General features: G+C 44.6%; 1 protein-coding gene across 1 annotated transcript in view; it reads right to left on the minus strand.

Moving 5' to 3' along the window:
- Window positions 1-18540, minus strand: part of NDUFV2 (NADH:ubiquinone oxidoreductase core subunit V2) — a 359438-nt gene that overhangs the window by 149287 nt on the left and 191611 nt on the right. The window contains exon 5 of the mRNA XM_069613395.1: window positions 10055-10223. Within this exon, the coding sequence (XP_069469496.1) occupies window positions 10055-10223 (169 nt within the window). The remainder of the gene's footprint in view (window positions 1-10054; window positions 10224-18540) is intronic.

The following is an 18540-nucleotide window of genomic DNA, read 5'->3' on the forward strand; positions in this document are numbered from 1 at the left end:
AGAGATGTTTATTGTTACCCAACGTAATGGTATTCATTTTTTCGACCTCTGAAGGATGAAGGGATGAGTGGACCTGCTGGGATTCGAACCTTCAACCACGAGGTCAAACACAGTCCTGTGTAGTGGATGCATTAGTCCACTGAGCAAAAGACCTGGCTAATGAGAGCCAGCTCTCTGTTACTGTTTTAGTGGGTCATCCACTATCCTCTGCTTTTCTCCACCAGGGACAGGAGCCGGTTGTCCGGCTAATGCAGCCATCTTGGACTGCAGCCAGCCATGCACCCCTTCCACCCTCCGGCCGCGGCACACTCCCAACAAGTGCACTTTCAAGTACATTCTGAAATTCTCTACGTGCTTCCTGCAATAGGATACATTTAAATAAATCACAGCCATTCTCTGCTCCATTCGTTGAACGACATACATGTCCCAAACCAGAATGGCCAGTGTACCAGAGCATATGCCTATCATCTGATGTGGCGAGTTCTCTTCAGAAGGTTCCACAAACCATTCAGTACAGTTCGAGAATAAGTCACACATAAGAAACATCCTATACTTGTCAAAGTATTTAAAGTTGAGAATCCTTTTGCAGATCGACTGCATGAAGGTTAATATGACAGATTCCATAGGAAGGACAGGTCTTGATTTCTTTGGGCAAAGCGCAGTAATATAGAGGCTTTTCAGTAACACATGTGGGTCAAACCATTTTATTCCAATTGTTGATATTTCCTTTTTAAACATTTTTATTTAGTGTTGGTACTTAATTTCCACAATCTACGAAAATCCAATCTTTTTCCAAGGCTGTGGTAAAATAGATTTCAAAAGGTCTTTAATTCCTCAAGCATCTCAAACACAATGCTGTTCATTGGCTCCTTATAAAGAGGTAGCAACAGGTTGTACATGAAAACGTAGGCACTAGTATTGACAAACCATTTAGTGAATGCCAAGTTCAGTACAGAGACAGTAAGTAGCAGATGATACCGAAGTCTTGCTTCGTTCCAGCTATGGTTCACTGAATAAATGGTTGTTCACTAGATTTTGTCCACCCGGAGGAGCCATTGAGGTGCTACTTAAAAGGAGTAGAGGGTCATGTTAGCTCTTATTTTCAGAGGGAAAAGCAATTCTAATGGAAGGGGGAAAGGCCTGGATCCCTAGATAAGTTGCAGAGGGGTGGAGTGATAGTCAAGTCTGGGGAGTTGTAGAGGTTAAGATCGCCAAGAGTGAAAATACAATGAGTGAGTACAGAATTGGCAGGTAGAGAAGGCACAGGACTGATTTAAATATCTTCATCAGAAATGGAAAGAGGGATCTGTGGCAGACCTTGTGCCGACCGGCCTGGTGGTAAAGCGCATGTGCAGGAGGTGCTTGTGGCGTCTGAGAGGTTAAAAAGGTGAGAGTAGTACAGTGGTTCCTTTCAGCCTCTACAGAAAGTCTACAAACAGTAGACCGAAGGTTAAGATTGATTTTCAGAAACAGCCTTGTGGGAGGGTTCTGAGAGGCTAACCTAGTCGGCGAACACATCAAACACAGTCTAACAAAACGCAATCGAAATAATGTGAGCTGAGCAGTAAGGCAGACCTCAGGACCTGTGGGTTGGTGTGCGAGTACAGTTAACCACACATAGAAACAGTCAAATAGTGAATTCTACACAGAAGTATTAAAATATAATACTTTATTAGGCCTTGAAACACCAAGCAGGTAAAATTCAAGTAAAGCATATATCACACAACACACACATGTACACACTGGGTAATCTGAAAGTAAGATTACCTGCACTTTACACTAAAACAAAACAAGCAGCCTCACCAAGTAAAGCAATGAAACAACAAGTGAAAAGAGCAATGCATTAAAACAAACTATATCATCTTCCTTTCAAATGCAAGGGAGCCACCAGGGGCAGTTCCTCCATAATGATGGATAACAGGGTGCTGACCTGCCTTCATTATGATGGAGGCGAAGCAAGAGCCCAATGAAACCCTCAGTGCTCCCAGTTTGGCTGTGTTGTGGGGAAACAAGGTGTATCCTTCGATGCAGTATCCAAGCTACGCATGGGGAATGAGGCCTCTATTGCTACTCCAGCCTTGCATGGCTCTCTCACCATGCTGGCAGGGGTACTGCACATTCAAAATGTGCAAGGGGCACGCCTGTGCCTCTGTTGATTAGGAGGGCCTGGGGCAGCCAGTCCCCTCCGGTCTGCCCTTCAGGCCCCAGGGTGATGTGTTTGGCACCTCCCTGAGCTTTCTGCCTGGGGGGAGGGGGGGGGGTTTGCAGGGAGGGCCTTCGGGAGCAGCTGTGTAGTGCGTGGGTGCCTGGAACTGAGCCAACAAACAGGTACATGTTTTCTTTAATTAAAAATAAAAAAAAAACATTAAAAGTGTGTGTGCAAATATGTATGTGAGCGTAGGTATGCATGAATGAGGGTGTAATGCTTTTGAATGTGCGTGTGAATGAATGCAGGTGAAGGCTGAGCGTGTGAGTGAATGAATGCTGCTCATTGCACAAGTGCATGACTGGGGAATGTATGCAGGTGAATTTTCTTTTAATCAGAGTGAATGTTTGAATGCGTGCATGCAAGGTCTGTATGGGTGCATGTCTGCTTGTGTGAAGAATGGGTATGAGAATGAGCGAGTGAATGTTGTGTGAATGTCTATTGTGAGGGATTAAGAGTAATGCTCTGATACAGTTGTATTTTCAGTGTTTATCAAAGACTTTATTATCAAAAGAAAAAGAGGGGTTGGGGAAATCTTACCCATCCCTGACTAAGAGGGGTTTCCAAGCATCAACAAAACTACGGAACTTCTGTGTCAGTATGTCTAAATCGAAAGAGTACTTTAAACTGAACACCTGCAACTTCTTCCAAGTTCTAAAGTTCCCAAAAAAAATCTCTAAAGTGAAGAAAAGAAAAATAAAGTTCCACCACAGAAGGGGCCTTCCCTTCCCCTAGAGTCGTTCTGGTTATTCACAATGTCACTTTTGGTATATTCTACAATCACAAAGAGGATGGCTCTTCCCTTGCGGTTTCTCCTTTTGCACAACACTTTACAGTTCTTTCTCTGGACCTCTGTTGCCTTTTTCAGAAAGGGGTATGGTTCTTCCCTTTCGGTCAACAATTGAAGGACAGAGGGGGGGTGGGATATCTCTTCCTCCATTTTCTCAGCTTTTCCCCAACTTCTGGGGGTTTCTGCCCTGTTTCTCCAATCCCTGGTTTACTCTCCTGTCAGGGTTTTATTTTGCTACTTGGGTGCATGTCTCAGACTCGCTGTGTGCCTGGTTTACTCTCCTGCAGGGCTTTCCGTCATTTAATTTGGGTGCGAGTCCGAGCCTCGCGAAGTGCCTGGTATACTCTACTGCCAGACCTTTTTAAAGTCCACTCAATATTGAAGTGCAAATCCCAGGTTCACACTCTCATCAACATTCACTCATTTCTGTATCAAGGTAATTATATTTTTCATGTCTGACCACTGACTCTTCTCCAACTGTGTTAAATGTCCCAGCTCCCTTGTGTGGGTTTCTACTTTTTACTAACAACACGCAGCATCCACCATGAAGTGCCACAGTATCCCAATCTTCTCCTCTGGGCTAACTGGTTTTCTTTGGCTGCTTCAGTGTCCCTCGCGTCTGACCATTTCCTCCGCTATCTGTCTGCTGACTGGGAGCGCATCTCGTTGGCTTCTCAGTACTGGCCTTGCCTTCTCCTTCGCTCAGCAGCTCCTGCTGCTTGCAATAGTAGCGCAGCAAACACTCCATCTGCCTGACTTCCTTCCACGCCGTTCTCTCCAGTTCCTCTGCTCCGGTCTGCAGCTTGCTTTCCTTCCATGTTCCTACCAGTGTCTGAGAAACAGTATCTCGTTCTGTTCAGGTGTTCCATTTTATCCCCGGCACCTGTTAACATCCTCCAACCACTAGAATGCAGCGTTGGCTTGCCGCTTATAGTGACCTTCATCACTCCATGCCTCATCCTCGTCTCAGGATTATTAAAGGGGGAGGGATGTGCATAAGGTTGGTGATGAGTAAATAGTGGAGATTCTTTATCCATGCTACAATATGCCATACAAGAATGGAGGAACGGTAAATGGATGTTCACAAGGAGTACAGATAAAGACCTGTTCCGACCCAGTGGGCTCACTTTACCTCGCTGAGGGTTGTCCTCCCCCATGTGGTTCTCCCACAGATAGCCACCCTCAGAGTCAAGTAGCTTCTGCCTTTCCCTGGCCACATGAGGGGAGCTTTCCCTCTGGAGTAGTGACTAGCTCGCTAGATTCTTCACAGTGTGCATGCGCTTGTGTTTGCTGGACCAGGGCACTGATTTTGGTGGGGGAGGGAGGCAAAGGTTTTGCTGCATTTTTATAACTGGGCATTTTTGATAAAGCAAACATGGTAAGTGTTATGTGGCTAGACTGGAATTTTGGTGCAGTCAGTCTAGCCATTTCTTAGTATGGCATGCCTTTTTGTAACTGGGCCTCTATCAAAGCAAACATAAGTTAATGTGTCTGGCCTACACTGCTGCTGCCAGTTTGGGCATACTTTCTTATTGTGGCATGGCATTTATTACAGCAAATCCAGCAGGAGTATGTTCTTATGTGGGGATACTTTTATTGGCAGAGCCAGCTTGGACATGTTTTCCTATAATAGCGTTACTGGAATTATGCACAAAGCAAACATGAGCATTATCGTTTATGGAAACAGTATTTTTCCTTTCCTCTTCTTCCCCCAGAAGCTCCCCGTCACCAGAGCTCTGGTTCTCTCTAGGCTGGACTACTGCAACAGCCTCTTTCTAAATCTATCTGCTTCCACTCACCGCCCTCTGCAACTCATCAAAAACAGGACTGTGAGACTTGTCCTTGGCCTCAAGCCCAGGGATCGTATCTCTCCAGGACTGAAATCTCTGCACTGGCTACCAGTGGCTGCGAGGATTAAGTTCAAAACCCTCTGCACTGTTCACAAGGCCTTCTGGGACCGGGGGCCTCAATACCTTCAACTCTCTCTTCGTAAATATCTTCCTTCTCAAGCTCTTTGCTCATTCGCCTCAAACTCCCTCAGGGTCAGTCGCTTCTCCAAGCAACAAGTTGGTGGTAGATCTCGTTCTTCGGCTGGAGCCTCCCTCTGGAACAGCCTCCCTGAAACTTGAAGAGAACCATCTACGGTTCCGTAAGCACCTAAAGACCTTCCTCTTTGCTTCTGCTTTCTCTCCTCCCCCCCCCTGCTGAACTCCGGACTGAAACTGCACTGGTCACCTGGCTACCCTCTGATCTCGGGCCCAGGTCCCCTCCCCCGCCAGCTGCACACTTGCACTGCATCCCGGGCAACCCCTGCACTTGTGGGCTGTTTCTGTATCTCTACAGTCCCCCCCCAGCTCTTGACACTTGATGTCTGCACTTATCCCTGCACTTGGCACAAGCTGGCCGCACTTTATTTTATTTATTATATTTGTACTGTTGATCCTATTGCACTGCCCCCTCTCTGTTCCCTCGCACTTTCTTTCCCCACTCCCCTGCACGGTCTCAAGGTCACCTAGCCTAGTAAGATCGGTGTCTTTGTCTTCCCTCTGTTCCCCCCTCCCTTGCCTCGTCACGCCTTGAAACACTTGTGTATAGGAGTATTATAAATGACATATCCTACTGGCATGTATCTTTTGCAGCAATCATGGCACTGTATTGGCACAGCCAGCGCAAAAAAAGTTTTATACTGGCATATACTGTGGTGAAAGGAATCATGAAAATGCATTGGGAAATGCTTGTGTCTCATGAGTTACCATACAAAACTAAGTGCAATATTTTTGTATTTGTACCCAATTTTTTTATTGAAACTGCTGTATAATGCATCATTTTAAGCATGTATTCAAATGTGTGGCAAATATTAATGCCCCTCCAATTAAAGAAATCACCAGCTGCTACTGGCAGACATGAAACTGAAGCAGTCGTTCCCCATCAGGTAAGTAGTCCTAGTGCCTAAACAGAGTCAAAGTGTAAGTACCTGAGAGGGGAGGGGAGTTAGAAAGGCTTAAAGTTCCCTAGCAAAATCTTTGATAAAGGCAACAGATTGTAGTTTAAAAGCACCTTTGGATTAAGACTTTTAGGGGTAGACCCTCAATCCCACCACACAAGGGCAACCCTTGTGGAAAGGTGGGGAGTCCTTGGCTAGAAGTCCACTGATCACAGGCAGGCAAAATAGTGCTATGGAGTGGACTTTGGATCCATACAATATTTATGGCGGGAGGGGTATGTATACAATAAGGTACATACAAACCCCTTACTCTGATTTTCTGAGTGACCAACCCTGGAGTACTCAAGGTTGCTGGGGACATTTACTTTTGCCGTTGGTCTCATAAACTGACGTCCAAGGGTCACAGATGCAGTGGCTAAAGAGGTCAGGATTTGGTCCGGTCCATGGCAGTTCCGATCTATAGCTCCGACTGACCCCCAAGCACAGGACAGCAGCCACAGAAGGTCTCAGGACGTGAAGAAACCTCCAGGATCTATAACAGAAGCAGGGAAGCGGCAAAAAAAACTGAGGTTAGGAAAGCTTACTTTGCCTGGAAAAAGGAGCATCACTCAGGGTTACTGGTCAAGTATAAGATCTCCGTACGTGAATATAAAAAGTTGATCCTGGAAGCTAAAAAAGAATTCCATAATGGCCGGATAAGTAAAGCTAAATCTAACACGAGGGAAATCTTTAAGATTTTAAAGGAACAGGAAACTACTCCGGTCTCGCCTGATTCTCTAGTTAAAACTGACACCGAATGGTGTCAACAGATACAAAAAGGTTTACATAATAAACTTCATAAAATCAGGGCAACCATGCTCGAAAAAAGGGAATCAATCATTGATGCTGGTGGGGCTGTAACTGAAGGTTTCACGCGTGACCCGTCAGTCCCCCAGTTCAACTTTCACTCTATCACAGAAAGTGAGCTGTTAAAAATCATAGAGCATATGAAACTGTCACAATGTAGGGGTGATGCTTGCTCTTCCATGATTATAAAAACATGTCCACCGCAGCTTATTAAAGCAATCTGTAATTTTATAAATGCCTCTCTTAAAGCAAGTAGTGTACCAAATGTATTAAAAGCAACCATGGTTACCCCCATTCTAAAAAAAACGGGTCTGTCAATGGATGAACCGCTAAATTTCCGACCCATTTCCAACACACCCTTCTTACTTAAGATTTTGGATAGAGTGGCCTACAGTCAACTTGCAGAGCACCTAGACCTTTATTACATCCTCCATCCAAATCAGTCAGGATTCAGGAAGAAATATGGGACGGAAACCTCGTTATTAGAACTGAAATCTAAATTAATGGGGGAAATGGATAGAAGTGGCCTCTCCCTGATAATCTCTCTAGATCAATCAGCGGCCTTTGATTTGGTCGAGCATTCGATCTTAATTCCAAGACTACAAGAGGTGGCTAACCTCTCAGACTCAGCAGCCCGGTGGATCGCCTCTTTCCTGGAGAATAGAACAAGTAGAGTTTGCTCGGCCTCCGCTGAAGCTAGTCCACTTTCTGTCCTTTATGGGGTCCCACAAGGGGCAAGTTTGTCCCCATATCTGTATAACCTGTTCATGACCCCATTCTTCTTTATGCTACAGGAGGAGGGGGTTGTGTTCTCCAATTATGCAGACGACACTCAATGTGTTATCAAGTTATCAAGACATCACAAAAAGGATGAGGCGGAGGTGAATAGAGTTTTTGCCCTCATTGAAAAATGGATGTTGGATAACTTTCTAGCTCTTAATCGCAGCAAGACTGAGCTGCTAATAGTCGGCAGCTCTAAGGCGATTAGTAAATTGAGTCAAGAATATAGCTCCTTTAAATTGGGGGAGGACATCATTATTCCCTTATCAAAAACAAAAATTTTAGGAGTAACTCTCGACTCGACTTTAAGCATGAAAGCTCATGTCTCATCAGTGGTGGCAGGGTTAGTCTATTATATCAGACTCTTGGCTCATTTGAGGCCAATGATCTCGCAGGAAAGCACTGAGACCATAGCCAGGGCAATCATAGGTGCTAAATTGGACTATTGTTGTAGCCTCCTGCTGGGCATCAACAAAAGAGCTGCAAAGATTGCAGGTAGCACAGAATTGGGCGGTCAGAGTTGTTCTCAGACTCCCAAGGCATAGCCATGTAACTGTGGCCAGACGCTCATTACACTGGCTACCTATTGAAGCCAGGATTAATTTTAGAGTACTGGTTATAGTTTTCAAATGCCGGCTACAAGTAATGCCTGAATACTTACAACAGCACATAATTTCAAAGAGTAATGTAAGATCTTTGAGATCCGACCTCACTAATCAAATCATACAGCCAAGATGTAAAACAATGAAGGCGGAAAAGGGAGCATTTAAGGTGAAGGCCCCCGCGATGTGGAATAATCTTCCTATCAGCTTGAGGAGTCACTATTCCCTTGCATCTTTCAAGAAGGAACTGAAGACTTTATTCGTTTGATCTATTGTACTCACGGATTTCTCCAATAGACTGCATCATACTACAGGGAATAGAGGAATAATTTACCGAGGATGCTTTGATCCTCACCTCTAAGCCTGTCCTCATTTGTGTTGTACGTCTTTTCGTTGTCTGCGCCTTTATGCCCTAGGGTCAATAGCGCGCATAACAAAAAATGAAATGTAATGTAATGTAAAGTAACCCCAGTCAGTGGTCAGTCACATGATTTGTGGCGGTGGTAAGGCGGTGGTAAAGCTTCAGCTCCAGGAAGGCCCCTTTTCGGTCCATGAGAGCAGCAGGAGAGATGATTTTAGGATATAAATCGATGCCCTGCAGAGTCCCAAGATGCAGTTCAAGACGGCAACCGGTGCAGCACAGAAGTCTTAACAGAGGATGTGGCCGTCTCAGTCCCCATTTCTGCTAAGTCAGACACACAAAACATTTTGATCAGGTTTCCAAGCAAGGTGGTGTGAAAGTGCATACATTATGGCTTTTGTGGAAGCAAGAATAATGCCAAAGAACATAATGGCCAAAGAACAGAGCTTAAACATGGCACGGCCAGTTTGAGTATATGGTATTCGAAATGGCATTACGCAGTAAAAGAAAGTAGTACAAGGTAGTGCACCAGGAAAATAAGTAAAACACAGTTCACTGCTACCAGCCTGTACTAGCCGCTTCTAAAAAGGTAGAAAATAGTTTTAAGAAAACAAAGGAAAAGGAGATACAAGGTTCCCATACAGCACTTCACTGAATGGGTACCGTGTGCTACATTAAAACAAGACAGAAAAATCACAAAATAAAAAAACACTGTTCCCTGGCACTGGTAACCTAATGGGCGGAGCAGTGCCCCCAAAATGAAGGAGTTGAACAAGGGCAGTTGAGCAAAAAAGCTTTTCTTGCCTCCAAAGTCAGCCTAGGGTTCAAGGTATAGCGAAATAGCTGTGCGCTCCAATGACTTCAAAGGAAGGAAAGTTTCTCACAAAAAAAAAATAACTAACACCGAAGAAGAGATTTACAGAGTAATCCAGACAGGTTTCTCAAACGAGAACATTTATTAATTTGGTAATCCATGCAAACAACCATGATCCATTGTTTTCTTTTAAAATACTTGTATATGGTGATTTGGGATTTTAACGGACTGATTGGGCTCAACAAGGTGATCCCCTCACAGCTTCCTGCTGACCCAAGCAGGGTTGTGAAACCTTATAAGAGCATCAATGATGGTTTTAGCCCCGTAGAAGGTGAAACAAGGTTAGATCTTCAGGCTGTTTAGTAGTTTGTGTCCAGTAGAATAGGCTGCTGTAGTGATTAAGGTTGGCAGCGTCAAACTTGCACATCCTTTAAAGTAAAAATATGTGAATAAAAATGATAGTGAAAATCAATAAAAAATATCAGAACAATGGAATGACATGTTTTGAAGGACAGACATTTTAAGTGTTCAAAGAACCTTTCCATAGGCAGGAGAAATGATTCAACCAAGCATAATAATATCTAGTCAAAAATCTGATAAATGTTTCATGGCGCAAACTATTCCATCTTATACACACCGCTCAATAAATAGACATGCTTGCAATATCAGTCCTGCAAAACTATTCCTAAAATATCCATCAAATATTCATACCAAGTTTTTTCTGAATCGCTTCCAATATGCTGTCCGAGTCCCGAAGCATGCAGGGTGTTGTCGTGCATATCTGAATGTGGTATTTTCCTACAGGTTTACGATTAAACATTGTATAGAAAGTAGCTACTTCATAAACTCTCATCTGAGGCATCTGAAGAACTTCAGCAACCTGCAACAGTCGGATAGAAGAAAACATCTGAGTGTCTAATCATCCTTAAATACTGAAAACACATTTATCACCAACCCTATACTGAACTTGTGTCAAAGCCTTTATTGATGAATAGGCTGTTACATCACCCGCAAGTTGATTCAATTCAATTTTGTGCTACCCGGTTAGCTACAAATCAAATGGCCTTCCAGCAAGAACTCCAAATACCAAGGCCTAACCGACTATTTTTTCATTCAGCACTTTGTATTGATATGTATTATGCTTAAACAAATGCACAGAACAAGAGTTCATGAATGTTTAGGTACATATGAAAAAAAGTAAATGACTAAGGTTGGCACAAAAAGGATAACGGTAGCAAGGCTAGGGATTAGGGTATGACACAATAAAGATGGGAAAAATATAAAGACGATCTAATAGAAGAACAAGTTACTTACCAACTGTAACGTTCTTTCGACTGGATGTTCCGCCCACATATTCCTCATTTTAGATAATCTGCCAGCTTGCTGCTTCTCTCTTTGGAAAATATTTTCGGCAGAGGGTGCCGTGCTCGAAGCCGCATAGCATTAGTCCCTCGAGGGCCGCTATGGAGTGTCGACGTCATCCGTCGTATAAAGGGCTCGAGCCGCGCCCGTTGACCTCAGTTCTGTTTTTTCTGTGTTAATGTTCGCATCAGTTGTATCAGGCATCGAAGGATGTCAGGCTCTTAAGGAAGTACAAGTGCAAAAAGCGTAAAAACTGTACGGAGGGGTAGGTTGGGAGGGTCGATGAGGAACACGTGGGAGGAACATCCAGTCGAAAGAACGTTACAGTTGGTAAGTAACTTGTTCTTCGAATGGATTGTGTCCTCCCACATATTCCTCATGTTAGACTCCCACAGCAGTTGCAATTTGGAGGAGGGAGTACCAGAGTTCTTAATTATGCATTGAATGAAGGACGGCTTTTGCAAAAAAGGACTCCTTTGTAAGAAGTTGATTCTAAACAATGTTTTACAAAGATGTGCATGGATGACCAGGTGGCCGCTGCACAATGTCCTGCACAGGAAAACCGCTCTGAAGAGCCGTGCAAGTTGCTATTCCCCCGTTTGACTGAGCCCTTAATCCAGCTGGAGGCTCTTTCCCAGCCAACCTGTAACATTCAGATATTGCTAGGATTATCCATCTGGATAAGGTTTGTTTGGACACAACAAGGCCCAATTTGTGTCCAGTGTAACCGACAAATAACTGATCAGTTTGTCTAAATCTTTCAAGTCTAGAGATATAGAAGCTGAGAGCCCTTTTAGGTTCCAGCCTGTGGAACCTTTCCTCCACTTTAATAGCGTGCAGAGGAGGGTAAAAGGAAGGTAAAGTAATCTTTTGTGACTGATGGAAATCTGAAACTATTTTAGGTACGAAAAAAAGTTTGACCTTCAAAATAACTTTATCCTTGTGGAAAATAGTGTGAGGAGGCTTACAAGAGAGTGCCTGCAACTCACTCACCCTGCGGGCTGAAGTTAAGGCCACTAGTAAAATAATTTAAAAAGTTAGGAGCCTTAAAGGGCAAGAATGTAAAGGCTCAAAATGGGCAAACATAAGAAATTTTAAAACCCCAAATGGGAACCTGAAAAGGTTTAGCAGGGAACACATGTGTTAACCCTTTAAGAAATGGGAAAACTAAAGGCATTTTAAAATACAAAACCTCTTCTGAGGAGCGCTTGAAGATAGATAGTGCTGCTAAATATCCTTTAATATTACCAACTTGGACCCCCGAGTTGGCCAAATGTAAAATAAAGGAAAGCACCACCATGGGAGTGTTACACTAAAAAAGGTCCACATTTTTATCCCTGCACGAGTTACTGAATTTCTTCCAACGACACCGGTACAAGGATTTTGTTGCTGGCCTTCTAGCCAAAAGGTAAATTTCCATAATGTCATCCGGAAGGTCCCAATCCTTATATCACAGCCTTTCAGAAGCCATGCGTGAAGTCTTAGAGCTTTGACCTCTGGAAGGAGAACTTGACCTTCCCTTTGCAAGAGGAGATCCTCTCTTTGTGGAAGACGTATTGGAGGGCAGATGGACATGTCCAGAAGATCCGGGTACCACGTTCTCCTGGCCCAATCCGGGGCAATTAGGATCATGGTTTTCCTGAACTTTCGCAACCTCCTAATTACTCGAGGAATCACAGGGACTGGAGGTAACGCGTATAGGAGTGGAAATAGGAGTGGAAATATCCAGTCTACCACAAACACGTCCCCTAGAGCTCCTCTCCGGGGAAATTCCCTTGAGCAGTACAGTTTGCACTTTTGGATGGTACTGGTCGCGAACAGATCCACTTGAGGGGTTCCCCAAAGGGCGAAAATCTCTTGGAGGGCTTCCTGAGCTAGTTCCCATTCGTGGGAAACTGTCCTCTGCCTGCTCAGAACACCTGCCGCCATGTTTTCTCTCTGGCTAGATGAATTGCTGATAGAGAGATTCCTTCTTGCATTGCCCAGAACCAGAGCTGCATTGTTTCTCTGCACAGTGGGAGTGATCCTACGCCCCCTCTTTTGTTGAGGTAATACATGGCCACTGTATTGTCCGTCATTATTAGGACATTCTTTACCTGTACAGAGGGCAGAAAGACCTTCAGCGCTAGTCTGATTGCCCACAGCTCCAAAAAGTTGATGAGTGAGGCGTCCGTCACTACAGTTATCTCTGGAAATGGTTGCCAAAACTGTTTCCCCTTGAGGATATTCTCCTTGCAAGCCCACCATAGAAGATCTTGAGCTACTTTGGCCGAGACTTGCAGAATATCTGACATCTCCCCAGAAAACTGGGACCATTGAGTCCTGAGGGCCCATTGAAGGGATCTCATCCTCAGTCGAGCCTCTGGCACCAGAAAAATGCAGGGTGCCATGAGGCCTAGCAACCTTAGAAAGTCGAAAGCCAGTAGATGTTGGGCATTTTGAAATGTCATTACCATCTGCAGAATGTGGAGAGCCCTTTCCTAGGGAAAGCCTCGCCTCCTCTGAGGTAGTATCCAGGACTGCTCCGATGAATTGGAGTCTTTGGCTTGAAATCATTTGTGAATTCTTGTAATTGAGGGAGAATCCCAGACTGTGTAAGAAGTGGCAGGTCAAGGTTAGATGTTCCTGGACTCGTTCGGGTGAACTCGCCCTGATTAGCCAATCGTCCAGATAAGGGTAGACGCAAATCCCCCTTCTTGAGATACTCGCTGCCACCACCGCGATCAGTTTGGTGAAAACCCTCGGGGCGGAGGTCAGCACAAATGGTAGAACCCGAAACTGATAGTGAGATCCGCAAATTGCAAACCTCAGGTACTTTCTGTGCTTGAGATGGATTGGCACATGAAAGTAAGCATCCTGAAGGTCCAATGAAACCAACCAGTCCTGAAGCTAAAGAGCCTGAAGGATTTGAGAAAGGGTCACCATCTTGAACGTGTCCTTCCTGGGGAACTTGTTCAAGTTTCTTAAGTCCAAGATGGGTCTCAATCCTCTGTCCTTCTGGCGGATGAGAAAATAAGGGGAGTACCAACCCTTGTTCCTCTCCGCTACAGGTACATGTTCTATTGCACCTTTCTCTAGCAGGGTTAGAATCTCCTGCACAAGGAGCGGGTCTGGAATTTTTACATAGTTTGCTCCCGGTGGATGATCTTGAGGTCTTTGATGAAAAGAAAGGCATGGGTCACCATCTCTAGTGCCCAGGCATCTGACGTAATGACCCGCCATTCGTCCAGATACCGAGCGATTCTGCCTCCCACCGGGGTTTTGTGGGTTAAGACCTCAAAGTGGCTTTGCAGCGAATGCAGCAGTGTCTGAGGAGGCAGTAGCCGCTGCTGTGGCTTATCTAGCACCTCTCCCTTTCCCACCGCGAAAAGGTTTTCTCTGTTGCCTCTGACTGGCCTGCTACCTCCCTTTTCCAAAAGGGAAATAGAAGTGAAAAGGGCGACTCTTCCAGGAAGATGAGCCTGCGTTACAGTGTTATTGAGGCCGACTTATAGCGGCGCTAAGTGAATTTGCTGCTGCTTTTGAGGTCTGCAGCTTGTTCAAGTTCTCATCCGCCTTGCTGCCAAACAACCTCAAGCCGTCAAAGGGCATATTAAGTAATCTAGACGGAACATCAGGTGCAAAGCCAGATTTACTTAGCCATGCAAACCTGCGTAGGACCGTGCTAGAATTCCATGGACCTGCTTACACTATCCGCAGTGTCCAGTCCTGACTGAAGGCATTCCTCCATAGCCTCCTTAACATCTTTTACTATAGCTAGGAAACCATCCCGTTCCTCACCTTCCGTGATGCGTTCAGCCGCTGAGGACATGCAGTCCCACAGGGTATATGTAGATCTTGCTAATGTGCAAGTGACAGTCCATTTAAGGACCATGCTGCCCGAAGAAAAAACTTTCCGGGGCCAAGCATCAACTTTATCATCCCGGTCTGGTGGTATTGGTGGGTAAGCCGACTGCCTAGTGGAGGTTGCCGCTTGAACCACTAGACTTTCAGGGGAGGGATGTAAAGATAAATAGTCTGGGTCTGATAAAGATGGCCTATATTTTGGTACAAGTTGTTTGGAATACTCCCGATTCTATTTCAGCAGTAAACAATTTACCATCACCCTTTTTTGCAGTGCCTTATGGAATGGAAGACCAGGATTTTTTAAAGGACCTTCACTCAGGATGTCTGTCATGTCATCCTGGTCGAAATCTGGGGAAGCTGCCTTCCAACCCATACAATCAATGACCCTTCCCATAAAGTTCCTATAACTACGATCAGCATGATCTGTAGGGTCTGGTCTTTCAAAATCCACTTTAGGTGAAGTGTCTAAGCCACTGGCATTTTGGAGACAGTTAAAGATCTGATATTTTAGAATTTGGGTCCACTAGCTCTTCAGGGACTTCTCTGGCTCCAAACCCAACTAAGTGACATCCTCTTCAGAGGCGTGTTCTTCAAAAATGGATGACATGGATCTGAAAAATTCCTGTCTAGGTTGAGGATGGAAAGCTTTTTCAGGTAAAGAAGGTGGAATCGACCGAGGTATGGACAATGGCGTCGACTTGGGTTTTGGAATCAAAGAAGACCTTGATAAAGGCGTCGAAGGCCTCGATAAAGGCGATGCTGGCTTCAACGATGTCGAAGGAGGCTTCGATGTTGTCGAAGAAGGCTTCGATATAGCCAAAGGTGTCAACACCATTTTTGTCGGAGGTTTCGACGCTATGGTCGTCGACTGTGTCGAGTCGAGTTTTGATGTCGATTCCGCTAACCCGATTCATGCACCAGAGGTTTTGACTTAGTACGAGGCTTTGGGGAACTTTCCCTTGAAGACACTCTCGACTCCCTTTCAACTCTCGCGCGTTTAGATCTCGATTTTCCTCTGTCCCTTTTAAAGTGGGTAGAGGCATGACCACCACGCGGCAACTTTGAGGGGGTCTGGTCCCCTTTCTCGAATATTTTAAGCATCGAAGCCCTGAAGGCCTCCCATTTTTCTGGGGAATCGTGCTTTGATGGATAAGTTACTCACCTCTCAGAGGAGGAAGAAGACCTGTGACGTCGCTTTTTTGAATTTTTAGTCGAAGACGAGGAGGATTTCCCCGAGTGACTTTTTGATCTCAACCTCCTCGACTCACAAGATTTGACTGGATTCATCCGAATCCTTTTGTCTTTTAGAAGACTTATACGTTTCATCCCCCACCGCCAGCTTACCTCTACGTTCCCTAAGAGCCTTATTGGACATGGCCTGACAGGAACCGCACTCTTCAACCCGATGGTCTGGGCTGAGGCACCAGAGGCAATTCCGATGGGGGTCGGTTATTGACATTTTCCAACCACACGTCTAACATTTTTTTAACCCTGTTTTGGGTGTGGTGGGAGTAGATGATGAGGACATAGTCGAGGAAAAATCTGATGCGCTGTTCGTAACACGAAGCAGTTGAGTCGGAAAAACGTAACTAACTGAGGTAACGGGTGCTACTCGAGCCCTTTATACAGTGGATGACATCGACGGCGGCCCTCAAGGGACTACGACTCTGCGATCTCGAACACAGTGCCCTCTGGTGAAAAAAATGTTCCGAAGCAGCAGAGCTGGGATACGAGTTATCATAAAATGAGGAATACGTGGGAGGGCACAATCCATTCGAATGTTTGGTCTTGGCAGGCAGGGAGCGTACGGACAAAACAGAAGGTAGTTACAGTTGCCTCACATTTTGTGACGCCTCTCGACTTATCGGTAGGGGTGAGGTATTTTTGGAGAAGAAATTATGGATTAGACCAGATCACAAACTCTGAAAGCACGAAAGCACCCCTAGCCATTGGAGAGTGAAAATTCATTCTTGGGGAGTAAACGTTGGTGTGCTAGGTCTCTTGGGAGAACTAGCATTAATGCTAGGGGGCGAGTGACTTATGCCTGACTACTAGCCTGAAACTTAACCTTGAACATTTTTCATCCTGGATGAGATTATGTGCAACTTGGATCATATTTAGTGTTTACCTCGTGATGTAGCAGGTTAGAGCCAACCATTTACTTTTAAGAGATGTTGGTAGTGTCTTTCTTCGGTTCATTATGGGTTTAGGAATAGCACTGGTTAGTGTATCAGGCATTTTAACCATTGTACTATGCATTTTGAACTGTATGGTTACGGACCCTATGATAGTGTATGTTGTAGATCGGTCATTATCAAGCATGCATATGGAGGTAATTGTAGGCCAAACTGAATTCCAAAATGTTGAAAGGTTTCGGCAGCCGTACAACATGTGTAGAACTGCATGGTGGTCTACTTGGCCAATGCAAACATCATGGATTGGCAAAGTTATTAGATTCCTTTGTCAAAATAATTTCCCATTGCTCAACATTTAGGGAGAGGTCTAGGTCTATGAACTACTTCCGTTGAGTGTCTTTGTGATGTTTAGTCTGAATATTGTTCAACTGTTTATAAAATGTTCTGCCCCCACAAATGGGTGGGTGGGGGCAGAGCATCTTGATTGAGGACAGTTACAATTTGGTTTGTTAAAGGCTTTCCCGATATGAAGAAAGTCAACAAAGTCTTGGTTCTGATTTTCAAAGAGTCTTTGGGTAAAGATAAAGGAGGAGCTTGGAGCACTCAAAGTTTTAAAAAAATAAAAACCTTTCAATAAGTTCGGCAAGCACTTAATATGTTGTCAAGACACTGTTACAGTACAACCATTACATTAAAGACCGGGTTATTCACACATGTGGCAGCACCCGTCCAGGTTTGTCAACGTCATCAGCAGACATCTTGACCAAGCTTTAGCAAGGATCGATCTGAACTTGCACAATATATCTCTAGGACACAGAGTTATCAGCTGCAGTGTTACATACACATCTTCACACTCATTAACAGTTCTCTCACCCATTCACGGTCATTTGGAGGATGCTGATATTTCAATTTCAATAGGATACATCTCTAAGCCACCATACATCCAAAATTCAAGGTGGACCTAAATCGCCTTTCTAGGCTATCAGCCCACACCCTAAATAATACACCCATTAGTCATTTCTCCATTTGTTTTTCAATTACAGTAGCCAGTATCATATAAATCAGTTCCCGAAAGGACACTAGCTCCAGGCAGCTCTAGAGCATATGTGCGTACCCTGCATTTTCATAACCACACCTTGGACAGCGACCATCATGGTCGGGGGTAGATTTCCCTCAGTTTATGTGGTGCATAATTGTATCATATGCAGTATCTTATATTGAGTTAACTTCATGCTCATATTCACAGACACTGATTTAGTGAAGCACAAACTTCCACTGTCTGTTATGTTGAGCTCCAACTCCACTGCACTCTCCTCCCGACTCTTATCCACCCCCAATGGGATCCCATGAAAAATCCCTTTATCTAGGGTAGTTAATATTCTCTGACACGCATATGAATTGGATATAAGGATAAGTAGCTCGTTTTACAGGGGTTCTATCGGGTTGCATTCACACAATTTTTGCACCACAGCCCTCAGTCGATAAAATTGTAGCATTTCTGTGGGTGTGTACCCTTGTGCCCCTTCCTCCAGGTTTGCAGTGTCAAGAACTTCCCTTCAAGGAACACTTCTCCGATTGTGTGACACCCTAGCTCATTCCAGTGTGACTCAGCAAGGCATCCCACGTAGGGGAAAAATTAGGGAAATGACACAATGGCAGCCAGCTGTAGTATGTATTTTTCACATTCGTTTTCACAAAATATTGCCCTCCAAGCTAGCAGCGTAGTCTGCATGGGGTCAAATGGGCAATCATCTTTGTAATTATTATCTAGGATTAATGATTTCATAATTTCATATCTGAATCTACCGTTGCAGCATTTTCCAAATTGACATGCAGAGGCGGGGTGCATTGGGG

Source organism: Ambystoma mexicanum, chromosome 5p (assembly GCF_040938575.1).
Source record: "Ambystoma mexicanum isolate Mex_15411 chromosome 5p, UKY_AmexF1_1, whole genome shotgun sequence".
NCBI lineage: Eukaryota > Metazoa > Chordata > Amphibia > Caudata > Ambystomatidae > Ambystoma > Ambystoma mexicanum.